Source organism: Salvia splendens, chromosome 9 (assembly GCF_004379255.2).
Source record: "Salvia splendens isolate huo1 chromosome 9, SspV2, whole genome shotgun sequence".
Classification (NCBI taxonomy): Eukaryota; Viridiplantae; Streptophyta; class Magnoliopsida; order Lamiales; family Lamiaceae; genus Salvia; species Salvia splendens.
In genome coordinates, this window is record NC_056040.1 from 34840165 (window position 1) to 34859378 (window position 19214).

Here is a 19214-nt window from a genome sequence, read left to right on the forward strand (position 1 = left end):
CTTGAGCCATCCACCTTGTGTTTTCTACCATCTTTTTCAATCTTCTTGGAGGTATAATCCATTCCTATCATTAAGCATGTGTTGTTTTAAGCTTTACATGCATATAGCTTTGATTATCCTCCATAACCGAGTTAAGTAGAAACCGACGTAGAACCAACCGAACGATCGCCGTAAGTAGTCGACGCTATGAAAGAACTTAACTTTTTGATGAAAACGCGTGTTGCGGGTTGATTCGGGGTTGTTCGGGGTAATTTTCGAATGGGAAGAGGTCACCGCCGGCAACGGGCGACGGCGGACATGCCGCGCTCGCCGGTGCTGCCGATGGTCAGAGGCTGGACCTCCAACGGCGACGACGGCGACGTTCCTCTCCCCGGAGAGGCAACAGCGGCGCTGGAGCAGGCGGCGACGGCGGCGCAGAGTGACGGCCGCGGCTCTTTCCCTGCGGCCTGCGACGGCGGCGAACGGAGGGGCGAGCAGCATGGCGTCGCGACGTTCCCCACCCCGGCGGCGACAGCAGCTTCCGACGGGCAGCAGCTCTTCCGGTAACGAGCGGCGGCGGCTGCTGCGTGTTTTCCGTCGGCCGAGAGAGAAAACGGGGAGAGAGAGAGGGAAGAGAGAGAAAGAAATGAGATAGAGAGTGAGATAAGAATGGGCTATGTTAGTTTTCTTAGATTGGGCCTCTTTTTTTTTCTTTTTAAAGTTGGGCCCATTTGTGTTGTTTTGGAGATATAAGGTAGTTGGGCTTCCTAATTAAATTATTGGAGGAATAAGGTAGACTAAGTAAATAAACCTTTGGGCCGTCAATTAAAATTTAATCGGGGGAAATTATTTAATTAATTCCCGGAAGACTTTTTGAGGAATGAATAATTTACCTAGGTATGAGATGATACTTTTTCAACGGTAAATAATTACGAAAAGTTAAGCATGCGCTTGAATAATTTTTAGAAATTATTCCGACGACATGGAAAATACGAGGAGCCAACGGAGGAAAAGAACAAGCGTAAGTGGCCGACCGGCGTCGCACGTGATGCCTTGGGCGGCCGCCGAATAACTGAAAATGCACGAAAATTGAGAAAATGAATTAAAGGATTTAATTAGAGTGCATGCATTCTAAAATGGTTTTGTTACCGAGATTGATATGAATTTTATGTATTTTCCGAGAAGGTGGTTTGCACGCACGCTAAAAGTCAGAACGAGGAACTTTTTACGGAAATCCTAAGCTTTTGAGGTGGGCTTTATTACTTAAACTCTTTTATTTGAAATGATATGTTATGGTGAGATAAGGGCGGTTAAAATAGTATGTCATGCCGTATTTTATGTTTTGAATTGCCTATCTGATTGTCTGCTAGGATAATGTCCTACTAGACCTTGATGGTTAACGAATTCGGGTCTGACTAGGGAGTGAGGCCCTACTCGGACTAGTGCACTGATGGGGATCGTGAGCCGTCCTTTGTGGTCGGCCGGTCCAGTGATCGAGTTTGTGGCCACATTCTCGTTTCACATGATGGTTCAGATATGGTATATGATGGAGGATGATAATGATATGTGTCTGCAGACACCTTTTAAGGAATGATTTAGTGTTTCTCGGCCTTTTAAAGTAAAACCCGAGTTTCACTCAATGATGGCTTGACATATCTTAACGATGAATGTATTCCGGGCATGAGTTCACTGAGTGCATCAAGTACTCAGCCCCTGCATATGTTTTCCCTATGTGCAGGTTGAGTGTGGACGGGGGACGGAGGATGTTGAGCATTGGACAGAGACAGTATTCAATAAATGATCCGGTTGCTATTGTGTCTTCATACATAGTAGTAGCTAACTCTCAAATACTTCCGCTATGCCAAGTTTAGGAATTTCTTTAATTTCCTTTGAATTGTCAAACTATATCATTCACGTTATGTACCTTCGGGATTTGGAACCCTGTTGATAAATGAAATTTCGTATTTCGACCGATATGTCGTACTTCTTTGATTGTTTCCCTTTCTTCCCCGCTTCTTAATTCCCCCACTAGTCACGATTCCCCGTGTTTTCTATCCTTAGGAAGCGCGGTCGTGACAGAATGGTATCAGAGCAATTTTTCTTTCCGCTCTGGACCCGAGAGTCTTATTCAGTCTTAAGCTAGACTTGTTTCGCTAGACTAAAATGTTAATAAATTAAAGTAATAATTGTGTATTGAAGGCTCAACATCCCGCTTCACCATGCTCAACCAAGAAAGAGGTAATATTTTTTTTTTATGTGAAAATTTTTTATGAGAAAGTTTTGGAGAAAGAAAGACGAGAAAATTTTTGAGAAAGAAAAAGGAGAAAAGTTTTATAAGAAGGAAGAAGTAGAATCTTTTTGTGAGAGATTGATTTCGAGAAGAGTATTTGCTAATGTTGAGAAAAGAACGAGTTTTGATGAGGGACGATGGATTGTTTGTTTTTATATGAAAGATGAAAGTTGATGTTCAAGTATATATTGAGTTTTGATTCAAAACTTGTACTTCAAAGTTGAAAGTGAGATGTTGAAATATTTGAGAAAAGTGTGAGTTTTGAGGAAAATGGTTGTTTTGAAAGTAGATGTGAAATGTGAAAGCACTGGGTTCTGGGAAGCGAAATGTTATGTATTATACTTGTTATTTGAGGTATGAATGACTTTAAATGTGATATTTGTTGATCTATGAGGTGGTGAGATGTGTTGTGAACTTAGAGTGCCTAAGACTAAGCTAGATGAAACGTGCGCGAACCATAGTTGTAAGTTGACAATTTATCCATCGCTTTCCCGAGCGATGAAAACCAACGAGAATCTGAAATTGTGGGGTGAATCCCTAATGTGTCAAGGCACGACGAGGCAAGGAGAGCGAGAATGCGAATGGAGGTCGGTGGACCATGGAACTTTTGTTATTTCTTTGGAATGACGCGAAACGTTAGAGCAAGCTTAGTGTGTGAACCATTTTACTATTTTCTATCATTTTTTCGTGAACGATAAGGAAAAAAAATGCGAGGAAGATTTCAAGAAGATGAGGATAGAGAAGATGAAATGAAGCTTCAAACACGAAAAAGGTGCGAGACAAGAAGAACTGATGCTAAGTGATGTAGCTATGCAACGACAAGAGATCATACTCGTGATGCAAATTAATATAACATTATCTCGCATAATTTTGCTAAAAGTAGCAACACGATGGAGACGACCTTTATTGGATGCAAAGAAGCACACGGATGATGAAAATGTTTTAAGAGAATGGTTGTTATAATATGCAAGAATATTATGAAGATATGGCTTTTGACTGACTACAATTATTTTGTTGTAATGACGTGATGAATATCAACTTGGAATCCGCAGTTTCGTAGAACGATGTTACCACGTTTGGCCTCAGAAAGACGAGCGGACGAGTGCGACCTTCGTAGCTAGAATGAACGATTTTAACTCAACAGTACTTACTTGGATTCTAAGTTCTTTTCGATACGTATTGAATAACCGTGAGCCCTCGTCTATTTAAACACCTTGGTTGACTCATGCTTTGCAAGTAGTGCCCATTATTTCTTTTCCTATATCGAGTCATGACTCACTTTCATTTATTGAAAATTTGTGCTTACCTTTGTTTCTTTGGACATCTTGATTAGTAGTCTTCTTTGATTCATCTTTCGTAAGGAAAATATTTTGACCTTATGAGCTTCCGTCATTGAACTTCATTCCTAAAGTTGTTTGCAGTTATGACCCTCAGTATAATCACATCTCCCATATATGTTTCTTCAAATGATGGAATATTTTTCTTGGAACTTTTGTACACCTTTTTATTTCGTAACTATGCATGCGGCAAGTTCTTCCTTGCAGAAGTGAAATTCTTTTTAGCTCAATTTCACTTCATATATTGTTTCATGCTCAATAATATTTTCTTTCTGCAACACCAAGTTAAGGCTATCGTGTTCTCTTTTTCCTTAACGTGTTTGATCTAGCTGATTTTCCTAAAAAGTTCACTTCACGTCTGTTGCAAACCTGTGAATCCATTGATGTGATTTCATTATTCAATAACCTGATGTCGTCGAACCATGATCAGTGCTACATCATGACATTTGTATATGCTTCTAAATCCTCCCACGATTGACCATCTCATGCCATGACATGTTTGAACCATCATTCATTGATACCGAAATTTTGCAATCTTGATTTGACAATTGAAATATCTTATTTGGCAGCCTACTATGGAATTTGAGACTTAATTCAGTTTTATCATGTTTTCATGACCTATCTCATATTCTTTCGAGCTCTCATCGGAAGTAAAGTCTCAAGCTTTATGAGTTTATCTGAAACCTTATTTCCCAGAATGAACATGATAAGATCAATGGAACTTAGACCCTGCTTTTATTTTTTTATTTTTTTTTTTTTTCAAACCAATTTTCGCAAGTTGGTGATGAGATCTAAAAGAGTCGATCTAGAAATGTTGTTCTTGTTTTCTTGATTAATTCTGCAGCTTTTCTGATTAAGACACTTTCAGCAGTGTTGCTACAATTATGAAATCAGTTCATATCCAAGTAAGACTGCTTGATCAATTTTCAAGTTCTTGATACTAGAATTGGAGGAAAGAGTGAGGTTGAGCTTTTCGAATGCACACGGGGGGAAAGAGTTTCTATAATCAGATATGCATAAAAGTGATACACCAACTAGAGGCATCGATATAACCACGAACACGAGGTATTAAATTTTTTTTTCAGCTTTTACATACCGCTAATAGCGAGTTGCTAAGGGATCGAACATTATGCTATACCTCTAGATATTGGATCTTGAGCAACAAAATGTGGTGAAAATGCGGGCGTGACGTCTCGCCGCGCTCAACAAGAGAGAAGGTAAAATGTTTTTAAATGAGAAATGTTTATGCAAATGATGTTGGACGTGATGATGAATGGAGTATGATTGATGATAGTATGAGATGAGCAAATTTCGGGATGAAATTTCTGTTAAGGTGGGTAGAATGTAACGCCCGTACTTTTTATGGAAGATGACGCACGTAAATCGAGGAACGGTCGAAGGAATTATATTTGGAACAACACCAAATATTATAATTTTTTTTCGTTGGGGCGTTTTTAATCGTTGTGAAGACAAGATAACGAAATTTAATAAAGTTCCCGTGAATTTTTTTTTTATTGACGAGGGAAAATACGAAAAAAATTATAATGTATGAATTTATTTTGGACTTTCCCAAAATAAATTTGAAGTCCAATTAAATACAAAATAATTGGATTCTTATTACTTTTTAAATCTACCAAATAATAGTATATTACTAACTTGGGCTTCCAATTTATCTTTTAATTGAGCCCAAACCAAAATGTACTTAATTTGAGCCCAACAACATGGGATTCAATAATTTTCTAAGCCCAAAAGCTTTCTTCTTCCTCTCTCTCACAAAATGGTCGACGGTTTCTCCCCCATGACGCACTAATCGGTTCCTCCACCCCTCTAACTTCCCCCATTACTTCCACAACTCAAGAGACACCCACTACATCCTTAAACCATTACCTAAACACCTCACATTACACATCAAAGAAGGAAAAAGAAAAGAAGCGGCGAGAGGAAGTGCCGAGGAGAAGGAGAAAGCCTTGAGCCATCCACCTTGTGTTTTCTACCATCTTTTTCAATCTTCTTGGAGGTATAATCCATTCCTATCATTAAGCATGTGTTGTTTTAAGCTTTACATGCATATAGCTTTGATTATCCTCCATAACCGAGTTAAGTAGAAACCGACGTAGAACCAACCGAACGATCGCCGTAAGTAGTCGACGCTATGAAAGAACTTAACTTTTTGATGAAAACGCGTGTTGCGGGTTGATTCGGGGTTGTTCGGGGTAATTTTCGAATGGGAAGAGGTCACCGCCGGCAACGGGCAACGGCGGACATGCCGCGCCCGCCGGTGCTGCCGACGGTCAGAGGCTGGACCTCCCACGGCGACGACGGCGACGTTCCTCTCCCCGGAGAGGCAACAGCGGCGCTGGAGCAGGCGGCGACGGCGGCGCAGAGTGACGGCCGCGGCTCTTTCCCTGCGGCCTGCGACGGCGGCGAACGGAGGGGCGAGCAGCATGGCGTCGCGACGTTCCCCACCCCGGCGGCGACAGCAGCTTCCGACGGGCAGCAGCTCTTCCGGTAACGAGCGGCGGCGGCTGCTGCGTGTTTTCCGTCGGCCGAGAGAGAAAACGGGGAGAGAGAGAGGGAAGAGAGAGAAAGAAATGAGATAGAGAGTGAGATAAGAATGGGCTATGTTAGTTTTCTTAGATTGGGCCTCTTTTTTTTCTTTTTAAAGTTGGGCCCATTTGTGTTGTTTTGGAGATATAAGGTAGTTGGGCTTCCTAATTAAATTATTGGAGGAATAAGGTAGACTAAGTAAATAAACCTTTGGGCCGTCAATTAAAATTTAATCGGGAAAAATTATTTAATTAATTCCCGGAAGACTTTTTGAGGAATGAATAATTTACCTAGGTATGAGATGATACTTTTTCAACGGTAAATAATTACGAAAAGTTAAGTATGCGCTTGAATAATTTTTAGAAATTATTACGACGACATGGAAAATACGAGGAGCCAACGGAGGAAAAGAACGAGCGTAAGCGGCCGACCGGCGTCGCACGCGATGCCTTGGGCGGTCGCCGAATAACTGAAAATGCACGAAAACCTAGAAAACGAATTAAAGGATTTAATTAGAGTGCATGCATTCTAAAATGGTTTTTGTTACCGAGATTGATATAAATTTTATGTATTTTCTGAGAAGGTGGTTTGCACGCACGCTAAAAGTCAGAACGAGGAACTTTTTACGGAAATCCTAAGCTTTTGAGGTGGGCTTTATTACTTAAACTCTTTTATTTGAAATGATATGTTATGGTGAGATAAGGGCGGTTAAAATAGTATGTCATGCCGTATTTTATGTTTTGAATTGCCTATCTGATTGTCTGCTAGGATAATGTCCTAGTAGACCTTGATGGTTAACGAATTCGGGTCTTACTAGGGAGTGAGTCCCTACTCGGACTAGTGCACTGATGGGGATCGTGAGCCGTCCTTTGTGGTCGGCCGGTCCAGTGATCGAGTTTGTGGCCACATTCTCGTTTCACATGATGGTTCAGATATGGTATATGATGGAGGATGATAATGATATGTGTCTGCAGACACCTTTTAAGGAATGATTTAGTGTTTCTCGGCCTTTTAAAGTAAAACCCGAGTTTCACTCAATGATGGCTTGACATATCTTAACGATGAATGTATTCCGGGCATGAGTTCACTGAGTGCATCAAGTACTCAGCCCATGCATATGTTTTCCCTATGTGCAGGTTGAGTGTGGACGGGGGACGGGGGATGTTGAGCATTGGACAGAGACAGTATTCAATAAATGATCCGGTTGCTATTGTGTCTTCATACATAGTAGTAGCTAACTCTCAAATGCTTCCGCTATGCCAAGTTTAGGAATTTCTTTGATTTCCTTTGAATTGTCAAACTATATCATTCACGTTATGTACCTTCGGGATTTGGAACCCTGTTGATAAATGAAATTTCGTATTTCGACCGATATGTCGTACTTCTTTGATTGTTTCCCTTTCTTCCCCGCTTCTTAATTCCCCCACTAGTCACGATTCCCCGTGTTTTCTATCCTTAGGAAGCGCGGTCGTGACAAGTCATTCCCCACACACTTCTGGTTGGAGACCGATTAGACAGGTATACAACGCACGCCATTGCTTCTGCCCATAGCTCCTTGGGAAAATTCTTCGTCTTTAGCATACTCTGAGTCATCTCAACAATAGTCTTATTCTTTCGTTCGGCCACTCCATTCTGTTGGGGGGATCTTGGAACCATTAATTGCCGCCAAATTCCCCTTTCTTTGCAAAATTCTTGAAACTCCCCGGATGTGAATTCTCCACCTCGATCGGTCCTCAATGCTTTGATCTCTAGACCGCTTTCCTTTTCTACGGCAGCCTTGAACCGCTTGAAAGCATCAAATGCTTCTGATTTCTGCTTCAAGAAATATACCCACGTCTTTTTTGAAAATTCATAGATAAATAGTAGGAAATAATTATTTTTACCGAGGGAGCTTGGCTTGATTGGTACACACACGTCTACGTGGATTAACTCGAATGGTTTCTGAGCTCTCGAACTTGACTCCTTTAGGAATGGCTTTCTGAAGTGCTTCCCAAGTAAGCATCCTTCACAGAGTTGATCGGGATGCTTGATGGGTGGTAATCTTCGTACCATTTTTTTATTTGATAGCAATTTTAAGCTACCAAAATTCAGGTGCCCAAATCGAAGATGCCACAACCAAGACTTATCTTTGTATCATGCTTGAAGACACTTCACCACATCATTTTGCACATTTAATAAAAATATTCTATTCTTGGACATTGGCACTTTGGCGATCAAATTATTTTTGCCATCTCTTATTGAAAGGCTATAATCTTTCCTATGAATATTATAACCTTTCTCTAAGAGTTGTCTAAGACTCAAAATATTATTATTCATATTGGGCACGTAATATACGTTAGAAATAAAATCATGAGCTTCATTCTTCAAACGAATTAGTATCTTGCCTTTCCCTTTAACTGGAATTTTAGATTTATCACCAAAGGAAACGTTACCACTTACTGATTCATCAAGCTCCACGAACATGCTTCTGTTCTCGCACATATGATTGCTCGCTCCTGTGTCGAGGTACCACGTATCATCTTTTCTCCCAGCTTCTCCTTTATAAGCTAGAAGGACACAACTATTTTCTTCATTCGTATTCTCCACGTAATTAGCCTTCTCTTCAACTTTTGATTTTGCATCTCTGCACTCGGAAGCATAGTGCCCATATCTATTACAATTGTAACACTATTGAAGATTTATCGTACCTCGACTGTGGGGAACTCCTTCCTCGTCCCTTATTTGGCAACTCCTTTCTTTCTTCATTGTTCGGAAAATATCCTCGTCCACGTCCACGAGCATATCCTCGGCCACTACCACGATCTTGTCTTTGTCCGCGACCTCTTCCTTGTTGACCACCACCATTGCCCGAACTTTCTCCTTTCTCCTTTGGGCTCACTTGCAACTTTAAAAGTTGCTCCACAATTTCTTGCTTCTTCTTTTGTTTCTCCTCATATGCTTGTAGCGATCCCAACAAGTGATCGATAGTTATTTCCTCCAAATCTTTTGTCTCTTCTATTGTCACGACTATGTGCTCAAAATTAGGGGTTAGAGAGCGCAATATTTTTTCCATGATTCTAACATCCTCCAATTTTTTACCATTTCTTTTCATTTGATTTGACACTGCCAAGACTCTTGGAAAATAATCTGAAATTGACTCGGACTCTTTCATATGCAAAGATTCAAATTCTCCTCTTCTAGTTTGGAGACGTACCTTCTTTACTCTCTCTGCTCCAGTACATGGGATTTGGAGCTTTCCCCACACTTCTTTGGCGGTGCTTGCACTCGAAATCTTCTCAAAATCGTCGTCCCCTAGAGCTTGATAAATGAGATAGAGAGCCTTCTTGTCTCTCTTTCTCGCATCTCGCAATCTATCCATTTGTTGTTGGGATAGAGCGGTCTCATCTTGTGGCTCCTCATAGCCACTCTCCATGATCTCCCAAACGTCATGGGCTCCCAATAACGCTTTCATCTTAATACTCCAATTATCGAAACTGCTCTTATTGAGCATGGGGACTTGGAACGACGGTAAGTTACCCATACTATAGGTAGGAACTTATGGCTCTGGTACCACTTAGTTGGAAATAGAGGAAATATATTGGGGGATTAATTTGGTTCGGAGGAAATATTTGAGAGGATAATTTTTGGTGGAAAATATGGGAAATATATTGATGTGGAGAATTATCTCTTTTATACACAATACACACTTTCTTGTTGTGTACAACCTCACTTACACACGCACACTTGCTTCTTCTTTTTTGGTACACTTAGTACACTACACCTTATACCTATTTATAGGTAACAAAGTTGGTGAACTAACCGACATATACATATAGATTTTTTACTAGTTTATTCCTATAGTATTTTAATAATCATTGTTGCATGGACTAGCCAATCATTCCTAATTTTGCATGTAAAATATCTTAGTGTAGGTAGGCTAGTAGTAGGTAGGTGAGGGAGTAAGACTTTAGTCTTCAATTTTTCTCGGCCCTTCTAGTAAAATTAAGTCGGTGGACTTCAAATTCAAGTTTATTAATTTAACGTGAACTTGCAATTTCGTAGGATTATTGCAGCCACTAAGGTGGGTCGCGATAATATTAGAAACTGTTTCATACAATTTATGGAGACTATATACAACGCACTGTTGTAATTATCGCTTAGTCATTTTGAACATGGTTTTTGCATAAGTATTACATAAGCAGATAAGGCAGATAATCCACTTATAACAAATAATCACCAAATAAATAGATAAATCCATTTATTTCATGGTAATTAATTACACTGGATAATTATTTAAATTATTTAATCAATCTACGCAGATTTAATTAAATAATTAATTACTTATCTTATCCAAAATAGAAATTTCAGATTTGATAAGTTTATCTTGGATAATGGTTATCCAAGTTAATTTAGGATTTACCTATATAGAATTTAATCTATCTAAATCCTCTTAGGATTATTCTAGATTCTACATGGACAAAATCAAATCCTAAAACTCAAGATAAGATTGACATTGGATTATCATTATCTAAATAATACCATGATATTTCAGGATAAAAATAAATTTTTCCAAATCCGTGAGATAAAGATAAAATTCTATCATTCCAAGATTTTAAAAAAATCTAAGATTATTTAGAATAAGAAACTAGAATATATCATATCTATTAGGATTTATTCTAGATAAAATTAATTTTATCAAAATCCGTTTAGATAAGGATTATCTTTGTAATATCTTTATCCAAATCTAACTATAATATTTTATAATTAGAAATAAATCTATTTATATCCATAAGATTAGGATAAACTAGAATTAATATTAATTTAATTCAATAGGATTTAACTAGATAGAACTAAATCTATCTTAAATCCAAAAGATAATACGATACTGGATTAATAATTATCTAAATCTACTAAGATATATTCTAGATAGATATATCAATATCTATAGGATATAGATAAACTTAATTATCTAAATCTACTAGGATATTTTCTAAATAGAATTAAATCTATAAATTTTCACAAGATAAAGATAAACATGGATTATAATTATCCAAATCTACTAATATATATTCTAGATAGATATAAATCTATCAATATCTACAAGATATGGATAAACTTAATTATTATTTATTTTAGTCTAGGATTCACCCAGATAGAATAAACTCTATCTTAATCCACATGACCTAAATAAATTTAATTACTATCATCCAAATTCATCTAGGATTTCTCTAGATATAATTAAATATATCTAAATCCATAAAATAAGGATAAAATCTAAATATAATTAATTATTTATCTAGTCTATCTAGGATTTATTCACACAGAATTAAATATATATAAATTCATAAGACAAAATAAAATAAAATTAAATTAATTATTATTTTCCTAATTTATCTAGATAGAATTTAATCTATCTAAATCCATAAAATAAGAATAAAAATCCAACTAATCCATAATTTAATTAAATAATTAAATTTTAATAATCCAATTAAATTCATATATTCAAAACTTATTCTAAATTATATCTTGAAATTAATTCTAAAATTAGTTTCAAGGGTTAGGAAACCTAATTACCAGGAACCGCCACCGACGAGCTCCCACTCGAACCGCAACTGCTGCTGCCTCATCTCTGAAGCACACACGCCACCGTCAATCTGCTCAACATCTGGCAGCCTGATGGAGAGCCGCTGAACTACATCAAGGTCTGCTGTTGCAGCTGCATTACTACAGCCGCTGCTGCCCTCTTTGCGAACCACCGTCACTATCGCTGCCATAAGTTTCGATCTCCGTCGAATTGCGAGCTACTCAGATGGCGTGATTCTCACGTTGCCAAGACTCCAATTCACGAGCAAGTATTATGATTCTCCAAACAATTATTGTTAATACATATCACAAATACTTTGTGAATCAAATCATAATATTCAACGTAATGATTACACAAATTGGGTAAAGGTTAAACAAGCAATTATCATTACACTATAACCAATTGATTCTCCCAAAATGCAGCGCGATGATTACATATAGTAATCGCATATATCGATTAAATATTTCATGTAATCAAAAGAAATGTGTAATCATATATCAAAATACGCAGCAACGCATAGAATCATCGTTGTTCGTCCATTGAAGTTCATTCAAAAATAAACAACAAACACACAATCAAGCAAATTCACATAAGTTCACGTAACATGAAATTAATTCACATAATCAGAGCCAAATTATTGGGGTTTGGTACCCCTTGTACAACGAAAATCATGCATAAACAAATAAATCAGATCTACAGATCTATTTGACCGATTATGGGAACTACATGTCAAACAATCAATTGCATAATAGAACACATATAATTCACAAATAAGGAATCAAAGCCCTAATTCATGAATTTCCTATGGTTTAGAAATACCGATCTGATTATCCAAAGAATCGTCGATTGCTTGCACCTTCTCCACGTGATGTTCTTCGTACTCAACCACGAATCTTCTAATCTGTATCCCGAACTCAGATAATGACCTTTGGTTGGGCAAAGCTCGTCCGAATCAAAAGGACTTGATTAGAGAATAAGACAAAAATTCAGTTCTGGAGAGAACTGAAAAAATACGTTCAATCTGGAGAGAGGAACGATTAAAATGAAAAAAAATTAATTTGTCTTCTGTCTAATCTCCTTTCTATCGAGTTATGATGGACCAGATTAGGGATCCATGGAGGTTGGACTTGGGCCAAACCTGTTGGACTTTTACTAATTAAATTGAGCCATAATTTAATACAAATCCAATAAAATATTATAATCAAACACTACAGTAAAATAATATTGATTGCCCGTCCAATCCCAAATTACGTGTAATCTGAGCTTTACCTCTTTAATTTATTATTTCTCGTGTTTAAGATATAAATATCCATTAATTAATTTAAGTTTGCTATTTAACTTTAATTAATTAATATCTTTTTTCCAAGAGTTGTCTAGTTCAAAATATTTATTTATTATTCTGGAATAAATTCCAACCGGCCGGGTTTCTGAATAATAAAACCTTTTTCGAACAACTCTTGAGGATATTATCAAACTGGACTCACCCAGCACACGATTCATTACAATAACAATACTAGCACCTCTAGACATTGATCACCACTACCCAAGATATCAAGATTCTTGGATTGCGAAAAATCTGCACCATTTGATAAATCAAATTAGTGCATAATCAATATCGTATGCTCAATTTTATATCAATAATGATTAAGAAATAATAATCACCAAGGCCCCGTCTTTCAGTAAATAGCAAAAAAGACTTATCTCAACTGTTAGATCCTTCAGTGCTATACCACACCAGTGTCGTTTATTTTCTAAGGTAAGGAAACATGCGGACTGACACTGCAACCTTTCACGATAGGTAGCTAAAGCCTATCTAGGTTGTGAAATTCTATTTCTCTTCTACAAAGAACCGACTGTCACTACTAAAAAAATGGCCTGTTATCACACTTAAAAATGTCAGGATATATATTTTTTTATTACACTTCATCTATAATCACAGTGGGTGCAAGTGTGATAACGAAAGATGTAATAAAAGTTTCAGTGAAAGGATAGAAGGTCTACTATTACACTTGGAAACGTAATGTAAAATTACTTGTAGTGTCATTCGAGAATGTCATAAGACATAATCTGAGATTACACTATCTTAGTACGTATGAAAAATTTTAAAAATACCACATGTGAATTGTTCTAATTACATTACCCCCCTGATTGTATGTAATTTACAATTTTCAACTACGAATTTCCATAATTTATACATTGGTCCTTCGAATATTAAAAAAATATAATTTCATCCTTTAAATGCTTAAAATTATATTTTTTTAAAATATATAATTAATTTTGTTACTTCCATATACAAAATACAATAATAAACTAAATTTAATAATCCAACAAACTTTTATCAACAAATCATGTAAATAAAATTAACATTCAAATATATAAAAATCCAAAGTATTTCAAAACTCTAAACATGCATTCCAACAATATGAAATGTCAATTCATTTTCTTCTTAAACTATGTGAGCATACTAGTACATACTATAAAGCATAATCTATTATAAAGAGCATAACACATTTGTAGGTAAATTGCTTCTCTCTTTATATATGTGAGCCTCTTCTTCCTATTAGTCGAAAGAACAAGTTCCTCTGCAACGTGTCCTACAAAAAAATTTAAAATTTTAAATTACTATCATGAGTTGAAAAGGTACATGTGTTCTATAGAATAAAACCTCAAATAAATCAACTTCCTAGAACAAATTAATTAACATTGAAAGAAACACTAAACAGAAAAGTTAATTAACATGGAAAGTCTACTTAATATTAAACATCTAAACAGAAAAGCCTACTTAATTAAAAAATTAATTAACATTGAAAGAAACACTAAACAGATAAAATATACTCCCTCCGTCCCAAGCTACTCGCACTTATTTCCTTTTTGGGTGTCCTAAGTTACTTGCACTCTTTCCATTTTTAGTAAAAATTTTCACCTACAGCCGTCATTTTTGACTTTCCTATACACTCATTCCTTAATCTCCGTGCCGAAAAGGAAAGGGGCGAGTAGCCCGGGACGGAGGGAGTAAAATATTGCAGTCGTAAATAAAACTTGTGAAAAAAATAGGACTTAACATGAATCTGTAATATAAGTAACATAATTAAAAGTATAAACCAAGATTTGTAATATAAGTAACATAATTAAAAGTATAAACCAAGATTGATCATGTAATCAGTATAATTAGTTAACTAATTAACAATAGATTACCTTGAATCCATATGTGAATCAAGAAATTGTCACTACTCAATGGGAGTCACCTACGTATATAAGATGAAAATATACTTAAAATCAAACTAAAATGCATTTAGTAATAATACAGTAGTAGTAAATAATTGATACAGAATACCAAGGAACATGGCCACGCAATCATATCACAAACTGTCTGGGACAGCTCTTGAAAGTTGTCGTAAGGCCTAATCAATTGTTCCTTTGGCTCAATCACAACTTTAACATTAATTTCACACCAATTCAATCCTAATATTTGTCCCCCAACTTTTTTATTTGGATCAATGCTCTGAATAAATCCTTTAGCAATGATTTTCTTCGTGAGAATACTTCTCAAAGAAACATATTTTCCAACCTCCAAGTAACCAAAATAAATAAATAAGTATTTTAAATCTATATATGTGACTGTGATATATATTTCAGAAGTCAGAACTGTAAAAAAAATAAAGATACCTGATCAGTTTCAGCCGTCGTAGAACGTAGTGAAAGAGATTCAGATGCTATCGCATTTGGCCTTCTGTCTGCTTGTGAAGCACAAGGTCTTTGTTGTGCTCCAAGTATTGCCTCTAGTCGTGCAATTTTTTCTCTATACTCACTTAGTAAACAATCTGATGTGTTTATAGGAGTTCCATTCCATACATCTGAGGGACACACTCCTTGACCCATCATTCTTACTTGACCAGGTCTGTCCTTCCCTACAACTTGGGCAAATATATCATTCGGAGCGATTACATCTTCAGAACCTTCCGAAAGCGGATCCCTATATTCTGCCATAGCTGCCTGTTTATAAAACAAAAATTAATGTCTAAATTAAAATATAATAAATATGATATAACGGACATATCAATAACACATACAATTTTACTCGATACATCACCACTTGAGTTTCCATTTGAAGAAACAAAACAGGAGCTAAACAGTTGAGCACGAGTCGGGCATTGTCCTTGTTCCTTTGTCTATGAATATGTAAATTATTAAGTTACTAATATATTGTAAAAATCAATGATAAAATTCAATATATAAGAAATAAAACATTACCAATTTGGCCTTAACTTGTGCAAATGACGTTTTTCATGTTCTTTGATTCATTACCTTTTTCGCACGAGCATTTTTGTTTCTCTTACTTGTATTCTAAAAGCAACTAAAAAAGGATGCGTAAATTCATAGTTTAAATGAAATGATTATTATATGGATGTATTAAATTTACCTTTGCATTATCGGTTCTCCAATAAGCAAGAAGATTGAACCATTGATCTTCTAAAACTCTATCATCTTGATCATGTATTAAATGCTCAATAGATACGTCAGCCCAATATCTCGTTTTTAAATGATGCTTCCAAGTTCTCCATTTAAGTCCGATGGAGCTTAAAATCCACTTCTCGGCAATGATAGGGATCTCGAACCGTAACTGCATGACATATAGCCAGTCAGTGTTAAAAATATGTATATATAATTGACTAATTAAATGATAAATTAAATAACCTTAGCTTTCTTTAAATGTTATTACCTTTACAACTTTGAGCATCTCATCTTTATTCTCCTTTGGCATAGCGTGCCAATTTTTAATATCTATTGGACAATATTTGCCATTTCTTGCAAGCGAACCTAAGAAATGACAAAGCTTGCTTTTCTCACCACCTATTGGTTGACCGAACTCATTATATTCAACTGACATGAGTGGTAAGTTTAAAGGACGACCCCATATTTTTCATATAGGTAGGACCTCTACTTTCCTTTTCAACAATGCTAGCTCCAAATGCACCGTCTTGAAGCATAAAAAATAATAGGATTAGTCTAAAAATAAAAAAAAACTTACATAACTTGTCATAGTGTTTGATTGTCCATTACCTTCATCTTCCTCTTGTTCAATATCAATGCTCATATCCTCACAGTTTGAATGTGTGACTATGTTTGAATCTTCTTGATGTATGTTTCTGCCTAAATTCTTCTAGTAGTAAAATCTGCATATCATTATAAAATATATGTTCAAATAGATTAAATTATTTCCATGTACAAAAGTAAGTCCACATAGAAACTTAACACACAAAGAGGGTAGACACGACAAATGCAAGCTCCTTTGGCAAAAAAATATAAAAATGAAGAAAATCATACAACCTATAGATTACCCTATCCATTTGACGCAAGGCTAATAACCCGAGAAGCATCGACGATAAATACAGATGCCTATTTTATGTCCTTAACTGATAAATTACAATAGACAAAAGGAAAAATCAGCGGTGGAAAAACAATGCGCAAAATGATTGAGGATATATCTCCTTGCTACATTTCACATTCAAAGTAAAAAAAAGATCAAGTTCTGCACTCCATCACTAAACAACCATATAAAACTAGCAAATACATCTCAAACAAGACACTCACGACATGAATCCATCTTTTTTTCACTAAACGCATTCAAGAAATCATCAACATCCAAAACACAAAACCCACATATCTACAAACTGCTTCTTCTTATTGTGGGACACTTATTGTGGTAAGAGAATACATTTTTATGGGACACTTATTGTGGGACGGGCCGAAAAGGCAAAATAGGACTCTTATTATGGACAGATGGAGTATATTGATATGCTAAAGAACTTTTTCCAGTAAAAGAAAATATCTTTATGGGACAAACTAAACAGAAAAGTGTAACATCTTTTACAAGAAAGAAGAAGTACTAGTTTTTGTTCTAAAAGATAATTTGCCTTTTTTAACATATCTTTTTATTTGAAATTTGTTATATTTCTTAGAGTAAGTAAATACTCTTTTTGTCCTCTAAAATAGAATCTCTTTCTTTTTCGGTCTGGCTTGAAAAAATAAATTTTCTATTTAAGAATTTTTTTCACTAATGAGTTGGGGCTCATTTTCTACTAACACACTTTTTTTCTATCTTTCTCTTACTTTACCAATTTTGCATTAAAATCTGCACGGTTTCAAACATTTCTATTTTTATAGGACTTAGTGACTGAATAGTACTCCCTCCGTCTGCCATTATGAGTCCCGGTTGACCATTTTAGTCCATCCGCCATTAGGATTTCCGGTTGACCATTTTAATTCATCTGCCACTGAAGTCTTGGTTCACCTTTACTATAAAAGGTAGGTTGACCTTACTTTCCACTAACTCATTCTCCTCACATTTTATTATAAAACTAATATATAAAAATGAGGCTTATATTCTACTATATTTCCACACACTTTCTTTTGTATTTTTTAAAATTCGTATCGAACTCAAATGAGATCCTAATGACAAACGGAGGAAGTATACTTTTTCATATCCTACGAGTAGATGAGAAAAGGCAAGCTCACTTCACTACTAGTCTACTACACACGTGAACAAACTCAATTACCAATCTCGATGCGTTAATTATAACATATACTCCCGCTGTCCTACTTAATATGACCACATTCTTGAATGATACAAAATTTCAAGTGATATAGTTATTTGTAATAAAGTAGAGCGAAAAAAATAATTAAATATTTTAATAAGGAGAGAGGAGAGAGAGATTTAATTCCAAATATAGAAAGTGGACATCTTGAATGAGATAAACTAAAAAGGAAAGGTGGATATCTTGAATAAGATGGATGGAGTACCCAAGTATATGACACAAATCTCGAGGTGCTGCTTTAAATCATCGCCGACATAATAAGTATACGATGAACGAAATGAAATTACTTCATACGAAATTTGGCTCGTTCAATTTGACCAACCTCACATAAATAATTTTATAGAAACGAAATTTGGAGTCGTCAGCTGATTTCGGTTCTTGCTTTAGAGTTAGAAGGAAAATCAGTTGGGTATATATTTTTTGTTTTTGTTCCACGAACTTTGTTAAAGTATCATTTTTAGGTTCGTGAACTTTGAAAATATCATTTGAGGTCTGTCAAATTATGAGTTAATATCAATCGAAGTACTTTTTTTACTATTTCCAAGTTCTTCTGCATGAAAATATCCTCAGTACATTGAAGGGTTTATATTTTTAATAAACTTATGACATTTTTTATAAACATCTTTACTATATAGTTTTGATGAATTTTCTAAATATAATTTGACCTTCAATATTATCACTTAATTTTGTGGCATGCAAGAAAAGTTTCTTCTTCAACTTTTTATAATTAAATAATTTTAAAATATTTTTAAGATATGGATACTCATAAAAATTAATGTCACAGTCAATAGACGATGCTTGAATTTTGATATATTGATATGGAGTAATTTTTAAATAATATTTCAATATTCAAGTATCGTCTATTGACCGCGACCTTAATATTTAAGAGTATCCATACCTCA

The 19214-nt window shown here is 35.7% G+C and overlaps 1 protein-coding gene across 1 annotated transcript; it reads right to left on the bottom strand.

The window, feature by feature from the left end:
* Nucleotides 1-14943: 14943 nt before the first annotated feature.
* Nucleotides 14944-16478, bottom strand: LOC121749466. The gene is made up of 5 exons (XM_042144037.1): nt 16437-16478; nt 16137-16337; nt 15787-15885; nt 15383-15709; nt 14944-14961 (listed from the first exon to the last, which is right to left on the bottom strand). The coding sequence occupies exons 1-5, from the start codon at nt 16476-16478 to the stop codon at nt 14944-14946; spliced, it is 687 nt and encodes a 228-aa protein (XP_041999971.1).
* Nucleotides 16479-19214: the final 2736 nt, after the last annotated feature.

Coding starts and splice junctions, on each gene's coding strand:
- LOC121749466 (XM_042144037.1), bottom strand. CDS start 16,478: ATGCCAAAGGAGAATAAAGATGAGATGCTCAAAGTTGTAAAG. Junction 16,338..16,436: donor AGATGCTCAAAGTTGTAAAG/GTAATAACATTT, acceptor TATGTCATGCAG/TTACGGTTCGAGATCCCTAT. Junction 15,886..16,136: donor GGAGAACCGATAATGCAAAG/GTAAATTTAATA, acceptor ACATATTCATAG/ACAAAGGAACAAGGACAATG.